This window comes from Molossus molossus, unplaced genomic scaffold, assembly GCF_014108415.1.
Source record: "Molossus molossus isolate mMolMol1 unplaced genomic scaffold, mMolMol1.p scaffold_m16_p_5, whole genome shotgun sequence".
NCBI lineage: Eukaryota > Metazoa > Chordata > Mammalia > Chiroptera > Molossidae > Molossus > Molossus molossus.
The window spans coordinates 38,233,796-38,258,715 of NW_023425388.1; the positions used below are offsets into that span (position 1 = coordinate 38,233,796).

Genomic DNA, 24,920 nt, shown 5'->3' on the forward strand with positions numbered 1-24,920 from the left:
ATTTTTCTTTGTTTTGTGGGAAATTGTGCTGGGAATGTGGATCTATTGTGCACAAAGGATGTTGGCTTAACGCTGGAACCACCGGGCAGGTTGAGCTGAGGAACAATTAGCTCAGTCAGCAAGGCTTTGAATCTGATTAAGCCAGGAAGTGGTCACTCCCAGAGACAAGGCAGAATGAAGGGAATGAAGGCAGTAACCCAAAACGAGGACTGATTCTTCTCTCTCTCTCTCTCTCTCTTTCTCTCGTAAACTAGTATGAGAATGTATTGTGTCAAATCTATGACAAGGATTATTTCATTACATTTTATTATCATAGGTCAAACAAATTAGAATCTTGTTTCCAAGTAGATCAACAATCCACATGTGTCATGGCTACTGTCTCTAAGAAACTTCTGTTTGTTGAAGCCTGACATACCCTCATGTTTTGGTAACAGGACATATTTGAGACCAAGGACCCAAGTCACAGAGAAAAATGCAAGGTCTGTACCAGGCTGCTGGCCGGATTCTCATTACTTTGGGGGCTCTCAGTGTTTTCTCTGGAGTTATTGCTTTCTTCCCAGTCTTTTCTTACAAGCTTTGGTTCACAGGATGGAGTGTCTGGATTGCTCGCCCCATTTGGAACAGAGCTTTGCTAGGAAAACATTTTACTACATAGATCAAGAGAAAACAAGAACGGGGTGGGGGAGGGGGGAGAAACAGAATCATGTGTCCTTTTAAAGTTTTTCAATAGTTTGAAAAAGCCAGAATTCTACAGAAAATTAAATTTTACTTTAGAACATAATTTCTATTAGTTGCATTTTAAATACACAATTTTTCTTAAAAATCATTTTATGATGTGTACTGTATATTACGTATACTATAACAGAAATACTGTTCAAGAAATTCTTTAAAAGTTATTTATTTTAATCTCCTCACCTTGATATTCTGAGAAATTGAAATCTCTTTTGAAATTGTAATTGGAGAAATACGTGTCAGGAGGATGGGAGAGGTGGAAGAGGGTAAAGGGGGATAAATGGTGAGGGAAGGAGACTTGACTTTGGGCGGCGAACACACAATACAACATACAGATGATGTATCATAGAATTGAACACCTAAAACCTATATAATTTTATTAATGTCACCCAAATAAATTCAATAAAAATATCAACCATGGCCCTGGCCGGTTTGGCTCAGCGGTTAGAGCGTCGGCCTGCGGTCCGGAGAGACCCGGGTTCGGTTGCCGTTAAGGGCATGTACCTCGGTTGCAGTTTGTCCCCGGCCCCGGTCGGTCGTGTGGGTGGCAGCCACTCGATGTGTTCCTTTCATATCGATGTTTCTCTCTCTCTCTCTGTTCCTCTCTCTCCCTCCCACTCTACCTGAACAAAAAATAGAAAAATGTCCTCAGGTGAGGATAAAAAAAATATATATATCAACCATGAAAAATAATTTTATTTTATTTATTTATTTATTTTTTATCCTCACCCAAGGACATCCTTCCACTTTTTGTTCAGATACAGTGGGAAGGAGGGGGAGAGAGAGGGAGAGAGAAAGAGAGAAACATCGACGTGAAAGGGACACATCGAGTGGTTGCCACCCGCATGACCCAACCAGGGCCGGGGACAAACTGCAACCGAGGTACGTGCCCTTAGTGGGAACCGAACCCAGTCTCTCTGGACCACAGGCCAACACTCAAACCACTAAGCCAAACCAGCCAGGGCAACACTTTGTTTGTTTGTTTGTTTGTTGTGGTACATGCCCCTAGCAGGAACCGAACCCGGGACTCTCTGGTCCACAGGCCTACGCTCAACCGCTAAGCCAAACTGGCTAGGGCATGAAAAATAATTTTAAAATGGAAAACAATGTAAAATAACTATGCTGACATGTGTCAACATGACCCAGATTAGCAAGCCTCAAATCTTAGTTCTCTCTCCTTTTTCTTTCCACTGTTGGACCTAATAATAATTCAAGAAGTAGGGTGATGAACTTCACAAACTTCCCAGTTCACTAGGAAGGTGTGCATGTGCCAAGTCAAGCTGGCACCAAGGAGGTGCTCAGTGTCCGCTCATTGACCGATTGCACAGACGAAGGATCAAACTGGTATGTCAGATTCACGGGTCAAAGAAGTGAGCATGCCTAGCCCTGGCTTCAGGGTGGTATGACTGAGGAGTTACAGAGGCCGACAAGTGCACCCAATCCTTCTCTCATTATTTCCCGAGTTACCTGACATTCCCCACTGAAGACTAGAGAATTCAATTTGGAGCCTTTTGATCTTAAGACATTTTCTATTAAATTGTAGTCATTCTTGGAAGGGGCAATATTTTAAGTCTTTAAAAAATCTCAGAATTTAATTGGGATATTACCTAAAAGTGAGACCCTAGAAAATATAAATTTAATCTACTTATTAAATAAATATAGATTGGTAACTTCTTACATGCTTGAGGTACAATGGATCATAAAGCAAGGTTGTGATGTTAAAGGAACTCGATCCAGCCCTGGCCAGTTTGGCTCAGCGGTTAGAGCGTCAGCCTGCGGTCCAGAGAGACCCGGGTTCGCTTCCCGCGAAGAGCGTGTACCTCGGTTGCAGTTTGTCCCCGGCCCTGGTTGGGTTGTGTGGGTGGCAACCATTCGATGCGTCCCTTTCACGTCGATGTTTCTCTCTCTCTCTCTCTTCCTCTCTCTCCCTCCCACTTTGTCTGAATAAAAAATGGAAAAATGTCCTTGGGTGAGGATAAAAAAAAAAACAAGGAACTCGATCCAGCCAGGTTTAATGATTGTGTGCAGAGAGCTGGATGCTAAAAGTCTGGAACTGAATGAGACCATTTAATGGTGTTTTTCTTTTTTCTTTGCTTTTAAAATAGATTCTTTTACATCTATCTCTCCAGTCTTGGTCCTTTGCTCTTTTCCCTAGCACCTACTGAAAACCATACATTCATTCAAGGAAAGATTTATTAAACATTTACCAAAACACAAAGATGGCAGCTACATTCAGTCAAGCAGCTTCTAAATTCTGATGGTGACACAAAGCAAGAAAAACATTTTACATCAGGAATGTATGTAATCCCATTCATATCTTTTTCTGTAGGTAAATAGATAGATACTGACACACACAAATAACTAGATCTCTATAACAAGTTTCACAAAACCACACCTAACCTTCTCTGTGAAATGAATTCTGATATTCTCTATTCTATTTAATGTTTTTTTAATTCTGACTTCACAACTGACCCAAAGTTAAAAAAAATCATGATTACAGCCCAACCTTGTGTCCTTATCTTACAATACTCTGCCTATCTCTGCAAAGTCTATCATAATACAGTCAACAGATATTGGTGATTTGAATACGTGCTTGTTATAGAACAAACATTTTTTTGCAATTAGACTCAGAGAAATAATATGTAGCTAGTAGTGGCTATTTTATTTTGATGGGCAGCATGGGGAAGAGGAGTTGGAGAGGTAGGATTTGAGGAGGTTGGCCTACTTTCTTTTTTTGTTTTCTTTCAGTTTTTCTTTTTTTTTCCCCCATTTTATTTATTTTTGTTACAGATGTTTCTCTTTTTCTCCCCATTGACACCCTCCTCCTTAACACCCCCCCCCAACATTATTGTCCATGTCCTTGTTTACGCACACATGCATGTAAGTTCTGTGGTTTATCTCTTCCCTCCCCCCACATCCACCTCTTCTGAGATTTGTCAGTCTGTACCCCACTTCCATGTCTCTGGATCTATTTTGTTCCTCAGTTTGTTTTATTCATTATATTCAACAAATAAGTGAGATCATGTGGTATTTGTCTTTCTCTGATTGGCTTGTTTTGCTTAGGATAATATTCTCTAGGTCCTTCTATGTCGTCTCAAAGGATAAGAGATCTTTCTTTCTTACAGCTGCATAAAATTCCATTGTGTATATGTACCACTGCTTTTTTATCCACTCATCTATTGATGGACCAGATCTTAGTGATTGTAAATAGTGCTGCTACAAACATGGGGGTGCATACATTCTTTCTGGTTGGTGTTTCAGGCTTCTTAGGGTATATTCCTAGAAGAGGAATCACTGGGTCAAATGGAAGTTCAATTTTAATTTTTTGAGGTAACACCATAGTGTTTTCCATAGTGGCTGCACCAGTCTGCATTCCCACCAGCAGTGGACTAGAGTCCCCTTTTCTCCACACCCTCGCCAACACCTGTTGTTTGATGATTTGTTGATGGCAGCCTTCTGGCAGGTGTGAGGTGATACCTCATAGTTGTTTTAATTTGCATCTCTCTGATGATTAGTGACGTTGAGCATTTTTTCATATGCCTCTTGGCCATTTCTATGTCCTGTTTGGAGAGGTGTCTATTTAGGTCCTCTGCCCATTTTTTAATTGGGTTCTTTGTCTTCCTTTTGTTAAGTTGTATGAGTACTCTATATATTTTGGAAATTAGCCAAATTAGCTGATATATTGTTGGCAATTATGCTCTCCCATAGAGTGGGTTGCCTTTCCATTTTGATGGTTGTTTCTTTTGCTGTGCAGAAACTTTTGAGTTTGATGTAGACCCATGTGTTCATTTTTTTCCTTTGTTTCTGTTGCCTTAGGTGATGTATCAGTGAAAATTATGCTGCGTGTGATGTCTGAAATTTTGTTGCCTACATTTTCTTCTAGGATTTTTATGGATTCACGGGTCACATTTAACTCTTTTATCCATTTTGAGTTTATTCTTGTGTATAGTGTAAGCTAGTGGTCTAGCTTCACTTTTTGCATGTAGCTGTCCAATTTTCCCGACGAAGAGGCTGTCTTACTCCACTGTGTGCTCTTGTCGAGGTGGGCCTACTTTCACGTGCCGACTCTGATGATCTTGGGATGTGGTCAGGAGCAGACCTCTCACTCAGCCAGGTCCCCATTGCCTTTGCCTATAAAATGGGGTGTTTTATAGGTAAAGAGAGTCCATGTGAAACTGTCTAACCCTACAATGCTCAGAGAGAATACGCACAATTTGAACAAAGACTGTATAATAAAGAACTTTGCCAATATTAAAGCCCTCTACAAGTGCTGGTTGATACCATGCCTGTCACTGTTCAAACCCCTTTGTTTCTAATCCCATGCCACCTGACCCTCTCCCATTGCATCACCTGATGGCTGGCTGAGCTCCCCGTTCTGTTATCTCCTAAACTTCACCTCCTACCACTCTCCCTCAGCTCATTTCTTTCCCAACACACTGGCTTCTTGTTTTCAAATATGCCAAAGTGTGGTTCTGTCTCAGGGCCTTTGTATGGCCTGTCTTCTGCCTGAAGCCTCTTCCCACACATGGCTCATTCCCTAGCCTCCTTTAATTCTTTGAACAAATGTCACTTTCTCACTGATGCCTTCCCTTATTACCCTATTAAAATTGCAAACCTCCTCCCACCCCAATTGGCATCCCCTGCTCTATTTTTTTCCTCATCACCATCTAATACACTATACAATTTACTTATTTATTGTTTGTTTGCCCTCCTCCAATGTATATTGTACAAGGGCAGAAATTTTTTTCTATTTTGTTTATTGCTATATTTCCAGCACGTGGAACAGAGTGAGCCCGTAGTAGATGTTCAATAAATATTGTTCAATAAACATTGTTAAATAAGTGAATAAATCCCATACTCTCCATGCTGGTGGTACAGAATTCCTTATACAGTTGAACTCTAATTAGGTTGCAAAAACTAAAGGTCAAGCTGGTATTTATACTAAAGCAGGAAAAAAATCCTCATGAAAAGGAAAGCAAGAGGAGTGTCAACTCTTTTAATAATGTTTAAATTTGAAACACAATTTTTTTTTCCTAGTGAGTTTTCTACTGAACCACAGCTCTGTCTGATCAGGGTCAACTTCAGAAGATGTCTGACTCATTCCACAACCCTCCTTGCCAGTCATTTCTCAACTTGCCTGCTACGTGTATCTTCCTCTGGTGAAAAGATAACATATACAGTTCAATCATATTGACATTTCCCTTTGCAAATGAATCCATATGTCTTTGGAGACTTGTAAGAAAGAGGTTTTTACAAGTGGCCCAGCACCTTGTATTTGTTCAGCGCCTTTCATTCAAGGCTTTCCAAATTCTTCGCAAATATGGGCCCTCAGACTCTCCTCCTTCTACTCTGCCAGCCACATGATAAAGCAGTTTTCCTAGAATTTCTAAACTAGTTATTTAAAGGCATCATCTGCTGGAAAGTATGCGGCAAGGAGATCATAGCACCTTAAGGACTGAGCTCTACTTTAATCCTGGAAAACCTGGCTTGTAGATCAAGTTCCAATGAAGAAACCAAAGTACAATGAGTTTCACAAGTGATGAAGCCTGGAGGGTCCAGTGACTTGGCCAGTGGTGAACAAAAGCCCTTCACCCAGAACCCCGTGTGGAGACTGGGACTTGGGAGAAGGTGGGGCTAGACCTACCCACGCAGCTCCAGGTTCTTCCTCTGTTATAGGAGGGACTCTGTTCACCATCGCTCAAGTCTCTTAACAGCTTCAACAGTCCTGTGATTTCCAAACATCTGATGGTCAATTTTCCCCTTAGATATCCTAAGCTTCTTTAAAGTTTGTCCAAAAAATTTAATTGCCCTCCTATCAAAACCAATGTCTTCTCCTGACTATTTTGTCTTTTTCAAACCATTGGGGCAATGTTTGAGCCAATCCTTTCCTCTAAACTAGTACTTCTCAAACTGTGATGTGCATACGAATCACCTGGGAATCCTGTTAAACTGCAAACTCTGGGCCTGGCCAGTGTGTCTGAGTTGGCTGAGCATCTTCCCAGACACCAAGAGGTTGATTCCTGATCAGGGCACATGCCTGGGTTGCAGGCTCGATCTCCAGTAGGTGGCGTGTAGAATGCAGTCAATAGATGTTTTTCTCTCTCTCATCAATGTTTCTCTCTCCATTCCTCTCTCTAAAAATCAATAAAAACATGTTTCAAAAAAAAAAAAATGCGCCATGGCCTGTTTGCTCAGCGGTTAGAGCGTCTGTCCACAGACCAGAGAGTCCTGGGTTCGGTTCCCGCTAAAGGCATATACCTCGGATATAGTTTGTCCCCGGCCCAGTTGGGGTCCTGTGGGTGGCAACCACTCGATGTGTCTCTGTCACGTTGATGTTTCTCTCTCTCTCTACCTCCCTCTCTCCCTCCAGCTCTATCTGAAGATAAATGCAAAAATGTGCTCGGGTGAGGATAAAAAAAAAAAAATGCAAACTCTGATTCAGTAAATCTGGGATGAAGATTGAGATTCTGCATGTCTGACGCTTGTCCTGCTGGTCTACCGGCCCTAGGACTGTGCTTTGGGTTGCTCTGCCTGAAACCAGCCCACTCTCAGCCCCACTCCCACCCTTCACATCCAGTTGTTATGGGAGCCTAATAACTAAGTTCATTTTGCCTACGCACCCCGGCCAGAAAATGCACACAAGTGAAGGGTTTGCCGTAAAGAAAGGAATTTGTTAGAACTGGCCGATCTGGAGATGGGCGAGCTTGTGTCATGAAAGAACCTACTGCCCCACGGCACTAGGTTACAGACTACGTAGGGAAGAATCACAAGACACCGTGGGTTAGAAGTTCCAGGTCTGTTAGGAGCTGATTGGTCAGAGGTTAGGAGGTGAGATAAGGGTAATAAATCATTTCTTCAGGTCTTGGGCAATGTGTTTTTTGAATTTGTTGATTGATTTTAGAGGGAGAAATGTTGATTAGTTGTTCCACTTATTTATGCATTCATTGGTTGATTCTTGTATGTGCCCTGACCAGGGATCAAACCTGCAACCTTTTCATATTAGGACAACGCTCTGACCCACAGAGTTACCTGGCCGGGCTCATTCCTTCTGGTCCTGAGGACAACTCAGAGGTCAGCTCTGGAATCCAGATCGATTTCAAGGAGAGGTAGCCAGGAGGGTCACCCTGCCTTACTGGCACTGAGAGTTGAAATTTAGATTAAGATGTTATCTATTTTTAGACTGCCCAGGGCTTAAATCTTATGACCATTAGTCAGAACCCAGCTATTGTTTTCTGCTGTCTCAGGGGTCAACAATCACCAAGGTGAAAGACTAGGGTCAGGGCAGTAAAGTGTGCTGAGAGAGAGGTGGGAAACAATTCTTGTTTTAAAATCATAGTAGAAATCAAATCAGAATTACGAGGACCCTCAGTTTCGCAATCAGTGGCCAAGAAACTTTGATTTTTTTTCCTATGAGGCATACCCCTATGCATTCCTTCCTCTTGCTCTTACTGTGCACCACCCCACCCCACACACCAACTTCTTTTTTCTTTCTTTTTTTTGCATTTATCTTCAGATACAGCAGGAAGTGGGGGGGGAGGGAGAGAGAAACATCGATGTGAGAGAGACACATGGACTGGTTTCCACCCACATGACCCCAACAGGGGCCAGGGACAAAGTGCAATCGAGGTACATGCCCGTAGTGGGAACCGAACCTGGGTCTCTCTGGTCCGCAGGCTGATACTCTAACCGCTGAGCCAAAACGGCCAGGGCCATACACCAACTTCTTCACACTCCCCACCCCTAGCCCAGGTTTTATGCCTAGTGACGTTGATAGCCCAGCTGTGGGACTCCATCTGTGGGTTATAAAATCAATCTATTGTGTAGCTAACAGCATTTATAAAACATGAATCAAATCAAATGAATGCAATAGAGAATATTAGAGAGTATCACACATAATAAGGATATTATTATTTTGGTTAGATATAAAAATATTTATATCTTGGCCATGATGCAAAATATATTTCTTTCTGTGGGTAGAGGTTAAAAAAAAGTTGAAGACCAAGGCCCTGTGGAGATCTCTCATCCTCCCCACCGCCTTCCCACCCAGCATCCATTCCATGCGACTGCATCTCGGCTTTCTAAACCAGCGGTTCTCGACCTGTGGGTCGCGACCCCTTTGGGGGTCGAACAACCCTTTCACAGGGGTCGCCTAAGACATAACAGTAGCAAAATTACAGTTACGAAGTAGCAACGAAAATAATTTTATGGTTGGAGATCACCACAACATGAAGAACTGTATTAAAGGGTCACAGCATTAGGAAGGTTGAGAACCACTGTTCTAAACCTCTGCTCTGCCAGTCTAGCTCCTTCATCAAAAACCTTTAGTGTGGCTTCATTATCCGAAGTTAGATATGTCCGCCTGAATTGTGAGGCTCTCCTCAACCCGGCCTCATGGGGCTTCTGAGCCTGATTCCCTCCTCTTTGTTCTCTGCTAAGAACCAGCACTCCTGCAGGGCTGGGCGCCTCTCTGTTCCCCAAGCATGACTGCCACTCTCCTGCCTGTGCACGTCCTGTGTCGGCTGCCCGGACGCCCTCTGACTCCCACTGAAATCACATCTATCCTTCAGGTTGTGGGGCTACAAAAACTACTTTACCTCCCACTAAATTCTTCTACCCGAGAAAATAATCAAATTAATAAAGACAGATTTACAGGAGAAAATCAAATTTTAATACATGCACATGGGAAATTCACACAGGCATGACAATTCCAAAGACAGCGAGACAACACTGGGTCTGTGTGACATTTTGGACAAAGAAGTAAACGGGATGGGGCGCAGCGGGCGGACATAGCCTGAACGTTCCCCGTGAGAATGGGCATGTGCAGGTAGTTGAGGAAGAGCAGAACGCACAGGCAGGCACATTCTTCCTAGGTGACTCAGAACCAGTGAGACACAGGGGGTTTCTGGTAACGGGCCCCTGACTAAAGCCTTCCTATTTGTCATACTTAATTCAAGTAGGCTAAGGAGAAATCCTAAGATTTCCTTCCTGAAGTGAGTTCTTCTTTTGGAATCTCTTGGGCAGAAAAGGTGGTGGGGGGGAAGGTTCTTTCTGAGTCCTTAAAATCAATATCCCAAAGGGTAGCCTCAGGGTGGCAAAACTTTGGTCCCCTTCAGGGACCTGTCACTGAGTCCCTCTCACAGAAAGTACCCACTCTTCTTGCCCAATTTTGTGGGCTCCCTTCAACATGCGTTACTTTCCCAGCTAGGCTGTAAATTCCACTGAGAGTTAGAACCACTATTTGTAGAACTACTACTTGGTGAGCTTGTTCATCTGATTTAGCTTCTCGGTGCTTTATTTTAAAGGTACAGTGATTATTTTTGCCTTTAAATTGATCATCAGGACAGTTATAATTGACTGGGGCAGGGGGTAAAGAGAGAGGAGAAGAAAGTTTAATGATACAAAATTGGATAAAATTATGCTTATTTTAAGATATAGTTATGGAAAAGTTATAGGAATTATTATAGTACAATAAATGCCATAGCTTCTATAAAATAAAAAGTAGAAGATCTATATCATAGGGTCACAATGAGTGAGCACATGTGAAGTATTTAGGATGGTGCCTGGCATAGAGTAGGTGCTCAATAAATATTAACTGTTGTTGTCATTATCCTATCTGCACAGTATCTAGAACATCCCTTGTTCGTAATAGACCCGTAATAGATGTTCATAAGTGAATAAATGAGCCCATATTAAAACGATTCCTCTAAAAGTTTTTATTTCTGTTGTGACTGCTCCCTGCTTCCTTCAATTCATCTGCTTCTGGGAACTGCATCCTTTACTTGGGCAATTTAAAGATTTAGGGGGAGGGTTCACAATTATCATGCAATCAGAGTGTCAGCAGCCACGTTGCAGGACCCAAGTACTGTCCCTAGAAGTGCCCGCAGAGCCCCTCAAAGCCTGTCAAGAATTCTGAGGGAGGAGAGTGCGCCCTCCCCAGGCACTGTACCCCTCCTTCCTCACACCCTGACTGCCCTGCTCTGCCCAGCTTGACCCTCTCAGACTCTCCCTCCCTCCCCTTTCCTTCTCCCACTTGACCTCTTCCCTACCTCAAATCTCTTCCTTTTTTATTCTTTTCCCCTCCCTATCTAAAAACAAAATTTTAAAAAGAAATAAAAGGGGAAGGTTGTGATTCCTGAGGACACACCCCAGTCTAGCTCCCGTGCAGTGTGTGTGTGTGTGGGGGGGGTCAGTACAGATGAGTGTGCTGGGCTCCCCAGCCAGGTCCTGCAGGGTGGATTTAACAAGTTTCAGGTATTCATACACCAGCCTACTCCATGAAAGATCTTTTTCAAAGTTTTGTGTAAACAACGTAAAATTCAAGCTGGCAGCTACAACAGCATTTTTCAACGTTTGAAAGGAAAGGAACAGTTCATGCCAAAGTAGTTAAGGCAACCTGGAATCTAAGCATCTGATAATGTCAGCTATCTACTTGGAGTTAAACCAGCAGAGGGGCGTCTCCTTCGCTTTTATCTCCTTCTCTTCAGTGTTTCTCACAGGAGTGACATGTCATTTGAGCACCTTGCCTCCAAAAGCATAGACTGGCCGCGGGCTTAGCCAGCGGTGTTACAGTTGCTCTTAATAATTCTCCTGTTTTGTTGTGCTATTTATGCTGGCTCAACCTCCATAGGGTCCCTTGGAAACGTTCCTCCTGCAGAATCAAGCCAACCTCTTTGACTACAGATGGTTCTGTTTTTATCCATTGGAGCTTTATGGTATGGCGATGCCAAGTCTGGAATTTCAGGCTTAGCTACATGAGAAGCTTTGTGTGAGTGCATGTGTGTGTGCTTCCCCCCTCTCTCGAGTTCTCTAAACCCAGCATTCGAAATAAAATATGCCAGGAAAATGAAAAGCTAGGTCTCAAAATAATAAATATGCTCGACCTGGAGCTACAAAAGCAGCACACCACAAAACCACAGTGGTCAAAGCTCTGACTTTCTCCCCCTTAAATTTGTTGATACTATATATACATTCATGTTTATTTCTCTGTCAAAACCTAAATGGTACTATTTTTAGGCCTACCCTCATTCTATATCTTATTTCAGGCTCATCTCTCCCTGGTTTTCTCTCTCAAGCTCTAAACATTTCTTGACCAGGAACAAATGATTTATGGGTTGGGAATAAGTGATTTCCAGGCTCAGTGACCACAAAGGTCTCCTTTATCAGACCCGGTGCTGAATCAAAGATGAGCCCAGAATTTTTTTTTTTTTCTTCATTATCTATTGCTCAATTCTGGTGACACCATTCCTTCTTTTGTTTAACTATTTTTATTCTCCACTTTGGGCCTTTTTCCTTCCATGGAGGCTATAAAGAACTCTCTTTTGAAAAGCTGGACACCACTGCACCCAGAACAATACATGCCCCATCATGCATTCATTCTAATGATAATCTTTGTTACTTGAGAAACAGAGATCAGGTATTTGTATCCCACCAGCAGGCTTTTCAGAGAAAGCAAATAGTGAGAGATAGTGCTGCTGCTGAGAGGTTTCCAGGGTCTTGTGACACATTTCCATTCCGGTTCTTCCCTTGTGCAATTTCAGCGATTTGTAAGAAAGATGAACAATAGACAATTAATCAAAATAGAACATATGGCAAGGGTTATAAAGCCGAGCTTATATTGCAGTGACATCTTACTGTAGCAAAGGTTGTAATTGTGATGGCAAAGGCAACCCAGAAAATCAAAAAATGAGCTTGCATGAATCATGCCTTTATGACACTAATGGCTTCTTTTCCTCATTGTCATCACGGATGAAGAGGAGATCGGAGCCGTAAATCCACTGAGCCATTTGCTGTTCCTTCTAGTTCGTGATAAAGTTGTCAAATTGTGAGACAGATTGAACTCCTTCCAGAGGTACAGTCTATCATCATGGATGTTATTTTTCCATCTTCCTTTCACAGGCCATCACTGCTGGTGTGTCCCTCCTGTTGGCTCACAAAGAGAGGACCCAGAGATACTTGGTAAACATGTAGGCATTGTCGACATGAGAAATGTCCAGATCTATAAAGAAATGTTGCAAGATCTTATTTGAGCCAAAACTGATGTCAATTGCCAAGAAGCAAGATCTAAACTTCAGAGAGGGACAGTTTTGCAGGTTCTTTTAGGCATTTGAAATGAAGGAGGGGACATTAGGAAGAGGTGAGAGAAAGCAAGGTGGGGATTGGATTACAGGATAGTTAAGATTACAGGCTCTCTTGAGGATGGTTAGGTCTTAAAAGGAGAGGTCTGAAAAGAGATAATTCAAAGGTGTGTTAACCTAGATACACAAGAACAATGGACAGGATTTGCTTAAGGCAAAGATAAATCTTTTACCAAAGAAGTGAAATGCCTGGGATGTGACTATCCACCACCCAGTTAGGAATTTATGATCAGATCACTCTGCGAGGTTACTTCCTGTCACCAGACTTGTCAGTTTTATTACAGAACCCGTTTTACTTCCAAAACATTGAGAAGGATGGTAGAGTGGGTTTGAAGATCAAATCTCTACTGGTTCAGGATAATACATAGAGAATGTGATTTCCAATTATAACTGAATTCTGTCTAATTGATGCTATGTTTTCAATTAAATTTTTTTTTTTTTTTTTTTTTTTTTTTGGTACATGACCCTAGTGGGAACCGAACCCGGGACTCTGTGGTCCACAGGCCAACGCTCCAACCACTGAGCCAAACTGGCTAGGGCTCAATTAAAATTTTGTATCTCTTTTCTGCTCCAAACATTTTCTGCCAATTGCTGGGGTTACTGTAAGTGTTGTCATTGGGGGAGAACAGAACCAGTGTTAGTGCTCCTGGGTTTCATCTTGAAGAAAGGAATCTATAGGCTCCTCTGCTTTTGATAATGCATTTGCAAGTCTCAACTCCTCAACTCGTATCTCCTTCCAATCACTCTGTATGCTTTCTCCTTAAAGAGAGAATAACAAGTCATCATATCTTGAATTTTACTAGTATAGAACCAAGTAATCCCAAAACATAGAAAGATTACGTTGATCTCATTAGAAATCTTTTTCCAAGGCAACAGCAGAGCTTTTCAAATTTTAATGTAGGTGTGAATCACGGGGTGGGGGGGGTGGGATCTGGGTAACAGGCAGATCCTGATTCAGTAAATCTTGGTGAGACCTGAGATTCTACATTTCTTTCTTTCCTTTTTATCCTCACTTGAGGACATTTCTGCATTTATCTGCAGATAGAGCAGGAGGGAGAGAAGGAGAGAGAGGAGAGAGAGAGAGAGAGAGAGAGAGAGAGAGAGAGAGAGAGAGAAACATCCACGTGACAGAGACACATCGACTGGCTGCCACCCGCACAACCTCAACCGGGGCCAGGGACAAACTGCAACTGAAGTACATGCCCTTATGGGAACCGAACCCGGGACTCTCTGGCCAGGGCTGAGATTCTACTTTTCTAACAATGTCCTAGGAGGTGGCAGTGGACCGTGGACCACACCCTGATTGGCAAGGTTCTGGGATAAGGCAGGGATTCTGTTTACTCATCTGTTTTTCCCACCCCAGACTGGTTCTCAACACATGACAGGATAATCCAATATTTGTTGAATGGGATTGATTTCATTTTTTACCCCAGTTGACTGACGTTATTCTTTCATAATGTAGATTGAAGAAGAGAATACAAAGGCCTAGAGGGAAGTTGTGACCCTTTTCTTTTTCATATCCCAGTAGGAGAGATTAAGACCTGGCATCTCTTTCTTCATATTGCTAAGAAGCTTGTGGAAAATCTAGTTCCCAAAGTAACAATCTGTTTCTGCTTTGTTTTCAGTGGGAAGCTAGTTTCACTTTTGTGATTCTGAGCCTTATGAGATGTCCACTTCATTGTGCAGTAGCCTTGGAATCAGCTCTCCTCGGCCCATGTTGCCTCTACTCATTTTCAGGGGTAGCAGGGACCAATTATCTTGGTTATGAGATTGCCTTTCCTTTTCCGTATGCAAAATTCCCATCCGTATGTGTGGACCCACCACACTATGAAGAGTACCACCTGACGCTTCAAACCTTTGACCTGTGCCTGAGTTTGCCATGACCTGTGCATCCCTGACCGTGTTCCTCAAGCTCTCTGCAAGACTTATCTGGAATGGACACATAAATGTAAGTTTCAAGAAAGGGGCAGCCGGTTCTTGTTCCATCCTAAATGCTAAGATGGAAACTCTTGCATATTAATATTTAATCTCTCTCTCTTATCCACCAATGTATCCTGTATAACCATGCTAGTCAGTGCCTGGCACATGATAGATACTCAATAATTGTTTATATAGGAATGAATGGAAATATGTTGATGTGATAATGAAAGGCATGGCTGTAAGTAGCACCAGCTAATTTTTATCTTAACACAATTTAAAACATTACTAATTGAGAAAAATACTAAGTGCTTTGTATGGAAATTGAAAGCAGCACCCTTAATATTTTTAATATTAGCCCAATACAGATATCTTAATTTAGCTTCTATCCCATTGTTGTGGTGTGAAAAAACCAAGAGATCACCAGAGCCAAATTAAAGCCAAATAGAGAGCAAAGCCGGCCGGTGACTGATCCCGAGTTCTCGGAGACCAGCCCTGGGGCCTCCAAATGTTGTGGCGCGACAGAGTCAATGAAAGACCACTAGAGAATTGAAGTCCAGATAAGAGCCGTTTATTAGCCGGCCGGCGTCTGATTCCGAACACCCCTCTGACAGAGTCTTCGGAATCAGCCCCGATATGCTTCATTACATGCCTTTTAGACCTTACAGAAAATACGATCTTCTTGATGTAATGCCCAGGGCCACAGCAATGCTGTATAGAATTAGTTTGCCTTACGGATAACAGGAACACATAGGCACACCCAGGTATTTCAGGTATTTCAAGGTACACTGGGTCACACTTAGCCCCGAGCTGCGCAAACACAATGCAAGCCTAATTCCTGGAGATTGTCGGGAAGGTCGAGTCTCTGACTCAAGACCTCCAGGCTCCGTGGACTCTGTCAGACACGTAGCCGGCTCCCAACAATTTCTTGGTTCAGGGAGTATTCCAATTGACTGAGGTTATTTTGAATAAACAGGTTCAGTTAGAGGGCACACAGTAACTTTCCCAATCATCAGTTATGGAGCAGCACAATAATTTACCAATCATCAATTATGGGTTATAAACATGCCAGCACACCATTCAGAAAGATACACATGCTTCTTGGCTAGAAAAGACATATATGAAATTCTCCCACTCTTTCTACTCCTACCCCAGCAGCTAGGGTGTAACATCAAATTTTGTTTTCTAACTTTTTCCAGGAGGGTTAATAATAATATTAATGATATGCTAACAATAGAAATATGAACTATATGTTTACTGTGTATCAGTGTACTTCCCATTTTACAGATAGTAAACTGAGGCTAAAGAGTTTTTATAACTTGCCCAAGGTTACATGAATGAGTCTAGATTCAGAACCCAGAACCCTTTCTCTTAATCAGGCCAGATTTATTCTGTGCCTCCTTGTCTCCCAACCTTTCCTCCTTGGCTAGACCCTTCGTATGCATGGCCCTGGCTCCCAGGAGGATTAGACAGGGTCAGTGGAAGAAGGGCACAAGTAGCTTCTGATTCTGAATTCCCTCAGGTATTGATACTGGGTCACTTGCTTTGTAGGTTGAGCAGCTTCCTTCTGGAAAGAGCTATTTCCCAGGGCAAACTCTCACACTGGTTTTATGACTTAAGTCAGTATTATATTAGGATCAGGTGAATTTAAGTAATGTTAGCCAAATTTTTTTTTCCCCAATTTGATCTTATCAACACCAACCATCAAAGCTGAAAAGATAAGATCGACATTCTCAATGTCTTTTGCGGTCAATTGTGTCCCCTTGAAGTTCCACGCGAGTCTGCAAATGAAATCCGATACATTCTTTGGAGCAGAGTTGATTTTACAAGGAGGTTCGCCAAAGGTTGAGATGAACAGACCAAAATTACCTCCCCTATTGTATTCCAGGGCATCTAGAAGTTTAGTATTTGAGATTTCTCCCATGTGGTAAATATCCCAAATTTTTAAAGCCCTTTGTTAAAAGGAAATTATGCCTAGGAGAAATACACATGTAAGTGTTGCCAGCCATAACCCCTCAGCATGGATAGTTAATCAGACACTTGACTGTCATGTTAAGCATCACACTCATAGCATCTAGGTTTAACACAGAAGGCAGGGAGAAAAAAAAATTAAAAATTTACAAAGAACTAAGTAAGCCAGCCCCATGGAGGCCCCTCAGTGAGGCCATCTAAAGTGCCTGGGAAAAAAGTTTTAATTGAAAACAGAGCAAAGTTCTCCAACTTCAGTTTTGCCTTGGTCCATCTTGCTCAGGAGACAATTCTTGGTGTGTGATTTCTAAGGGAGGTATAGGACCCAGCACAACTACCGGGTGGGGCAACAGTACATTTACAGTCGTTCGTATGGAAAATAATACAGTAATTAATTTTTTTTAAAAAATGCTACAAGAACAAACTGTTTCCATATTCACAACTTTGAACCAATTTTTGCCCCACCCTGTACAACATGTTTCTCCAAGTGGATCAATGGCATCAGAATCTTGTTAAACCAGATTTCTGGACCGAATCCAAGACCATTCCTACCAGGTCAGAATCTCTGGGGTTGGAGGCAGGGAATGTGCATTTTTAACGCATGACCCAATAGTCTCTGATAAAAATTTTCTTTCTAGCACAAGATTATCTTAGTGTCACCTCCAGCCAGAATCTGTTTTCCCGTCTGCTTGGAATGCAGCACTAGTTTGGGTGAGAGTTCCAGATAAATGTAATAAGCAGCATGTCTTTGGTGAGTGTTTTTGGATGACTTGACACGACTTTGTCCACAATGGTGGCAGATCATGTTTCATTAGGAAGGATGAGTAGCTGTCATAAGGGATATGAGGTTAGGTATTAATAACTAACACCGCCCCAGCCCACAAGGAGCACCTGCACCTGAGCGAACCTTCGTTACCATGTGGAAATCTCAGCTACATTAGGTACAGTTTTCAGCACAAGAGTAAATGTATCATTTATCAAAATTCTTGAAACATACAACTTTCTTAGAAGAAAAGGTGGGTCATTTGTTGGGATACAGAATTCTATGTAGTGATTCTACATCTGATGAACCAATGGTTACATTGTTAGATTCCTTACATGCTAAAAGTAATAAGTAGCATTTTAAAATTTTATTAAAATGTATAATAAATATTACAAAATATTTATATAATATTTATAATGCAAATATTATAAAATGATTTATACTTCTTTTATATATAAACAAAACATTGAAAATGCTTTCAAAAGCTGCACTTTTAACTGTCTACCTGAAAATTGAAATTCTCTTACATGAATATAGTACGTATCAGGAAACTCAAGAACTATGAAAATTTGTAAAAAATACGTAATGATTTGAAGAAAGATTGGGAAAAATTATAGTTGTACTTTATTTTATTGTAGAACAAAATCAGCTTTTTTAGATCCATATGTAATAGTCAATATTATAGAAAATATTCTTCTAAGAGTTTTTTTCTAAAAAATCAAAATAGGTTTTCAGAAATGAATCAAACATCCCTTAGGAATGACCACATTCATTATTTCTTTCTCCTCCCAATGCCTTTCAGTTTAGTAGAATCGAGGTCATCTTGTGTCCCAGTCAGCTCGAGCTGCTGTAACAAATACCATAGATGGGATGGCTTAACCAATACACATTTATTTCTCACAGTTCTGAATGCTGGAAGTCCAAGATCACGGGTGGTTTTGGTGAGGCCTCTCTTGCTGGATTATGGATGGCTGCCTTCTAACTGTGCTCACATGGCTTTCCTGCACCTGCCCCTGGAGAAAGGAAGAACTCTGTCTTCTTATAAGGGCATTAATTTCATTATGGTGGTTCCATCCTCATGACCTCATCTAAACTTTATTAGCTCTCAAATGCTATACCTCCAAATATTATCACAGTGGTGATTAGGACTTCAACATATAGATTGGAGGGGGGCACAAACATTTGATAACATCTTGCTGAAGGTCACCCAGTGATGGTGTGTGAGCATGTGTTAACTGGTACCCAACCAAAACCACAGTAAGACATATTTAAGTCACAAAGATTTGATGATAAACTGCATTTAAAGGCATTGTGTGAGTGCTACAGACTAAATGTCTTGTCACCCTCGACCCCAAATTCATGTTGAAGCTCTTATTCCCACTATGATGGTATTAGGAGGTGGGGCCTTTGGGAGGTAATTAGGATTAGGTGAGGCCATAAAGGTAGAGACCCCATGATGAGATTAGTGTCCTTATAAAAAGATGAAGAGACCAGAGATATCTCTCTGTTTGCCAAGTAAGGATATAGCAGGAAAGTACTCATCTTCCAACTCGGAAGGGGGCTCTCATCAGACCCAAATCTGCCAGCACCTTGATCTTGATCCAGCCTCTAAAATTGTGAGAAATAAATATTTGTTGTTTAAACCCCCTAGTTTACGGTAGTCTGTTATAGCAGCCTGAGCTGACTGAGACAGTGAGCCCTTCCAAATGTTAAGGTCCTCATGGGAAGGGGTGGAGCTGGGAAGGGAGCGGAGCTTCCCTGCATGTGAGGCTCCTTGCACACGGGCTGGAGTGACCCTGTCCGCTTAAGGACACCGTGTAGGAAGCAAATGAGCACAACACAGAATTAAAGTCGAGAAACTAAACCATAGCCAGAATTGTCTACATTCTTGATGCAGTAAGTAATCAAGTGATGGGAAAGAAAAGAATTGGGACGCCAGACCACTGCAGCTGTCCCCTGCAGCTACTCGGCCCCTCCTCCATGGAATGGAATGGCTCCGTTTGTTTTCCTTTCATTATTCATTGTTATGTTTGGGATTTGGGTTTTTGTGTTTTTTTTTTAATGAAAGGGGGAAAGAAAATATTTTCCCCTTTATCATGTGAGACAGTGGTTTTAATTTTTTCAATGAATTGAGAAACATTTGCTTCTCATAAAAAATGGAGGTAAACTATTTAAGTACAGTTTGAAAATGTGTGGGGACAGAATATATGTCAGTGGAGGACTATCTTCTTCCCAAAAGAAGACAAATTAGGAAGCAGCAATATACTGGCTTCAGATCTTCCAGTGGACCTACGTTGCATCATCAGCAATAGAAATATGTTTTGGAACAAGTTTACCTGTGACTCTCATCCTCAAGGTCTGAGACCTCATGTTGGACTAAAATAAATCTTTCTGGTGCTTCTGGAAAATAAATCCCCTTGGGTTAAATTCAAGTAAAACTCCAGCAGGACCACAGGACAGTAAGAATCCATTGCATTTTTCCCTCACAAATTCCATGATGTGGTCTCTTCAAATTGGTCAGTAGAAAAATCAGAATCTAGAAAAATGATCATAAATCAAGGCGTTACAATTCCTGTGATCTCGTTATTTTCTCTGGAATAAAAGCAGTGACATAAAACTGAATAGTAGAAGAATAATTGTAGGTGCTATTTATTGGGCAGTTACTACTATTTTTCAGGTGCTTTGCCTCCTCACAAAACTTCAAAGCTCATTATCCCCATTTCACAGATGAGGATGTTGAGGTGTCCATGTGGAGCCAAGGTTCTCTCCCAGGTCTGGAGGAGTATGGAGCCCAGGCCCCTTGCAGCTGGGCCCTACCTCTTAGGTGATATTTCTTCAATGCTACCTGTTCCAAGTGACCTTGAATAGTCCTGCTCTTCATGGGCAATCTTATGTTTCTCACAGATAAAAAATAACTCATATTTTAGAAACGGAAGCTATTTTTTCCAGGATATTTTTATTTTATTTAATCAGGGGAACCATGCCAAGGGTGACAGCAGCTTACTATGAGAGGGGATGAGACTAAAGTAATGTATTAAAATAAACTGCACATTTTTTTCAAAGAGAGGGCAATAGGTGGGAAGGGGTTAGTAACCTGAGAACAGCTTTTTGTCGATTTTTACCTGATAAATTATTGGCAACCTATTTTTCTTTTGGCATGAAGTCAATTTAGTCTTTAAATATAAAATATCAGTGGGTTTTTCCTTGTTCCTTACTGTTAATATAAAATGTTATTATTATTAATATATTTTAAATAAAAATTTAATTGTTATAAAACAAGTAAGAAATATATTTAATTTTTTTTTTTTTATCCTCACCAGAGGACATTTTTCGATATTTTGTTCAGATAGAGTGGGAGGGAGAGAGAGAAAGAGAAACATCGACGTGAAAGGAACACATCGGGTGGTCGCCACCCATGCGACCCAACCAGGGCCAGGGACAAACTGCAACCGAGGTACATGCCCTTAGCGGGAACGAACCTGGGTCTTTCGGGACCGCAGACCGATGCTCTAACCACTGAGCCAAACTGGCCAGGGCAAGTAAGAAATATATTTAAAAGAAAGAAGAAACTTTTGTTTTCTAAAAAGGTAGAAATCTGGCCCTGACCGGTTTGGCTCAGCAGTTAGAGCGTCGGCCCACCATTAAGAGTGTTTAGTTCCGGCTGGGGGCACATACCTTGGTTGCTGTTTGTCAGCGGCCCGGTGGGGTCATGTGGGTGGCAACTAGTCAATGTGTCTCTCTCTCATCAATATTTCTCTCTCTCTCCGCCCCCTCCCCCCCCCCCCCCCCCCCCCCCCCCCCCCGGCGTCTGAAGATAAATGTTAAAAAAATATATATCCTCGGGTGAGGATTAAAAAAAAAGAAATGTGGCAATGTTGGTTGGTTGGAGACTTTAAATTGTATTAATTAAAGAGGAGAATACTTGATGGCTATTATTGGATGCCTGAGTTCAATCCCCATAGGAAAGAAGAGAGAGAAACAGAGGAAGCAATTAGAGTGGAAAACAATGAGGGTGGGGAATGGTTTGATGACACTTCCCCCCACACTCACCCTGGGAGCCAGCGGGGACTGTGGACAAGAGAGCAGTTCACCCCTGCACACATTAGTAGAAGTGAATTTTCACTTCCTCATCTCGAAGACCATAGGGCTCCACCAGCCAGCCTCCTAAGAACTTTCCAGATCTGTCTCAGCCTGTGATTTTGAAATCTTTATTCCACTGGAGAAGATTAACATTCAGAAGGGAGAAATGTGAGTGGCAATGGCCGGCTCTTTACCTGTCCCATGCCACATTGATACGTTGCTGGGGTACACCACATGGCCTTGCTATGTTAGCTCAAGAAGTCATATATGCCAGCAGCATTATTCATGAGAGATGATATGAGAGTCATCACAGATTCACAGATCACTTTAATCACTTTAGAAAAAAAGTGTCTCTTTGCTCAGTATTCAATTTATCATATCAAACCAACCAGAATTATCTTGTTGTTTGTTTGTTTGTTTGTTTTTTATTAACTTACCATTATATTATTGAATAAATAAGAAACATAACTCCAGTTTATCTGCAAAAAAAAAAAAAAGATTGTTTTAAAATATAAAATATTTTTCCTCTCTTACATTACATAACTAACCTAGATGAAAAGAAAAGCTGTTAGTTAAAGCAATGAATTACTAGGTGCTGGGTGATAATTAGTACATACTCTATTTGATAAGAGAAATATCTTCTGTTCACTAGTACTATATGTGACTTTTCTCTTATTGTGTCAGAGTATGAATTCAAAGCCTTAAATACAATATTCATTACTTATACTTGCTTCTTTACATTTACTGAGCATATGTTAAGTGCCAAATATTATGCTAAAAGCTAAAGGGTAGAGACAGAAAGATGAACAACACACATTCAGGTCCTCCATTGATTTATAGGGTCTGGGGGGAAATGAGACTTGAGCCAGGATAACCAATGGCCTAGATAAGGAACAAGATCTAAATTAGGGAGTGATGCTGGGCATGGAGAAGAGGTGATACATGTGAGAGATATTTAGGGGGTAGAATCAATAAAACTTAGTAACCGGTTAACATGTAGGATAAGGGAGGGGTCCAGGAAGATGAAAAGGGGTTTCTTGACCATGAAAAACAAGACTACAATTGGATTCAATGTGTGAGTCCTGATTTTTCCATTTAGGGTAAATATTCAGTTTCACATCTCATCATTAACTAAAAAGCCATTGTGAGTACTTAGAACAACTCAGAGGACTTCAGCCAATGAGGCACTGGAACTTGCCATTGGACACTCCATGACTTTCACTGGCCCATATCAGGTGCAAATGATGACTTGCTTTGAGTTTATAACACATCTAGTGCTGAAAGGCATGGTCTATAAGACAGTTGAAATCGAGGTCACATTTATTTAACAACTTTTCTTCTACTTAATCTCCCGTGACAAAGTTGCCCATGAATGACCTACACATAGCCAAATCCAATGGACTCTTTTCAGTCCACATCTTTCTTGAACTCTCCATAGCCTTTGAAACTAATGACCACTTTCTCCATGAAAGCCTCTTCCCTTTGACTTCCATGCACCTTTCGCTTTGATTCTCTTCCTTCTTCATATTGTTTCCTTCTCAGTCTTCTCAGAAAGCTCCTTTGCCCTGCTCACCCCTTAAAGGCTGGTGGCCTTAGTTACCACCTTTAGTCTGATGCCCACACATCTATATCTGTAGCCCAGTTTCCTCTCCTGCTCTAGTGAGCTCTGTACCTGACTATTTTTTGGACACACTCCTGGGTGTCCTCAGACAAATCAAACTCAAAATGTTCATAATGGAGTTGATCATCTCCTTGTCCCCAACACCTGCTCATCTTCCCTATTTCCAGCTCAGTCGCCGGCACTCGGGACATTTAGGACAAGCCTAACACCTGGAGTTATTGATGACTCCTCCCACCTGAGTCAATCACCATATCCTGATAACCTCTTAAATATTTCTCCATTGTGTCTCCCTTTCTCTGTACTAATCATGATGGTCCTGGCTCAGCCCTCCAACTTCTCTCATTCAGACTTCTTTGCCTCCAGTCTTGCAGTCTTGTCTTTTTGAGAATTATCTTCCACCTGGGCTTTAAAGTGAGCTCTCTAAAGTTTAAATCTGCTCTTCTTAGTCCCCTGCTTTACATCCTTCTGTGGCTCCCCTTCACACTCAGGTTACAGCCAACCTCCTTCATATGACATCCACATGTATTGAGCTCATTTCCAAAAATGTGAGTTTGTTGAGGACAGTAACTGTCCAAGGTAAACAGGAAAGGGGGGACTAAGGATGTAGAAATCAAGGGTAGCAGAGCCACAGATTGCAATACTAGATGCAATTTTTATGTCTTCCTAGCCATAGCTAAAATCTTACCTAAACCTATATAGAAGGAGTATTTCCAATTTAAAAACAATTTACATTTCATGAGGGAAGTTACTCTGGTCACTGGAAGCCAAGAAGAATCTCCAGGAAGGACTACAGAGGAAAAAGTAGATTTGACTTCTCATACCAAGGAACAGTGGTTGATTGAAGAAAAATTGCTTTCAGCATTATTTATGACCCATGGAGAACCTGATATGGCATGGTACTTTTGAAGTCAGACAGTTAGAGGTATAATTGTTTCCTCTATCACCTACCATCTTAGTAGCCTTGTACAAACCAATATTAATCCTCTCTGAGCCTAAGGTTCCTCATTTGTAAACTGGAGATAACACCTACCTCATACGTCACAAAATGAAATGATGTAATTACTACCAAGAGCCTTACACTGGACATGGGACTTGGTAAGTGCTCGAGAACTGTTTGCTATCTTTCCCTTTTCTTCTAATCAAATTTAAATTCTTGGCAGCGGTGGCCATTCAAAGATTTCAGAAAGTGCCAACTCTTTCTGTTAATTTTTGAAAAGCCCCAAACCAATCCAAACCAGACAAAACAAACAGCAAATGACCAAAAGAGATCTTCAACAGAAAGATTCTCCACTTCCTTAGACAGCCCCTGCCCACAAAAGGAACAGTTCTTCCTGGCTGTTTTATGCTTATGCCAGATATTTTATTACACATGTATTTCTTTTTTATATCTTTCTGCCATCTCCCTTTACTAGTGTCACCAATTTTGCTCTCTCTGGTGGTTCCTCTTAAATTCCTAAGTGGTACCATGATGCTGTTACTTGAGTCATCTTTCATTGAGTTCCTATGACATAAAAAAGGCTAAATTAAATGTCAGAAGTGACGCTCTATTCTCTTTGATAAATTGTGGAAATAAACACTACTTTATTTTTCTTTTCTTTCTAGGGTCAGAATGGACAATAAATTTGAAGCAATGTTCCTTCTAAATTTGTTATATCTGTGGCCATTATTTTGAAATATTTGTCAAATAATTTTGATCTTCAAACTT

At 41.4% G+C, this 24,920-nt stretch overlaps 1 protein-coding gene across 1 annotated transcript in view; it reads left to right on the top strand.

The window, feature by feature from the left end:
* Positions 1-472: 472 nt before the first annotated feature.
* TMEM212 (transmembrane protein 212) overlaps positions 473-24,920 on the top strand; it is a 67,911-nt gene continuing 43,463 nt past the window's right edge. Inside the window, 4 exon segments of the mRNA XM_036242489.1 lie at positions 473-630; positions 12,627-12,687; positions 14,492-14,735; positions 14,738-14,814. Of these exon segments, the coding sequence (XP_036098382.1) occupies positions 473-630; positions 12,627-12,687; positions 14,492-14,735; positions 14,738-14,814 (540 nt within the window).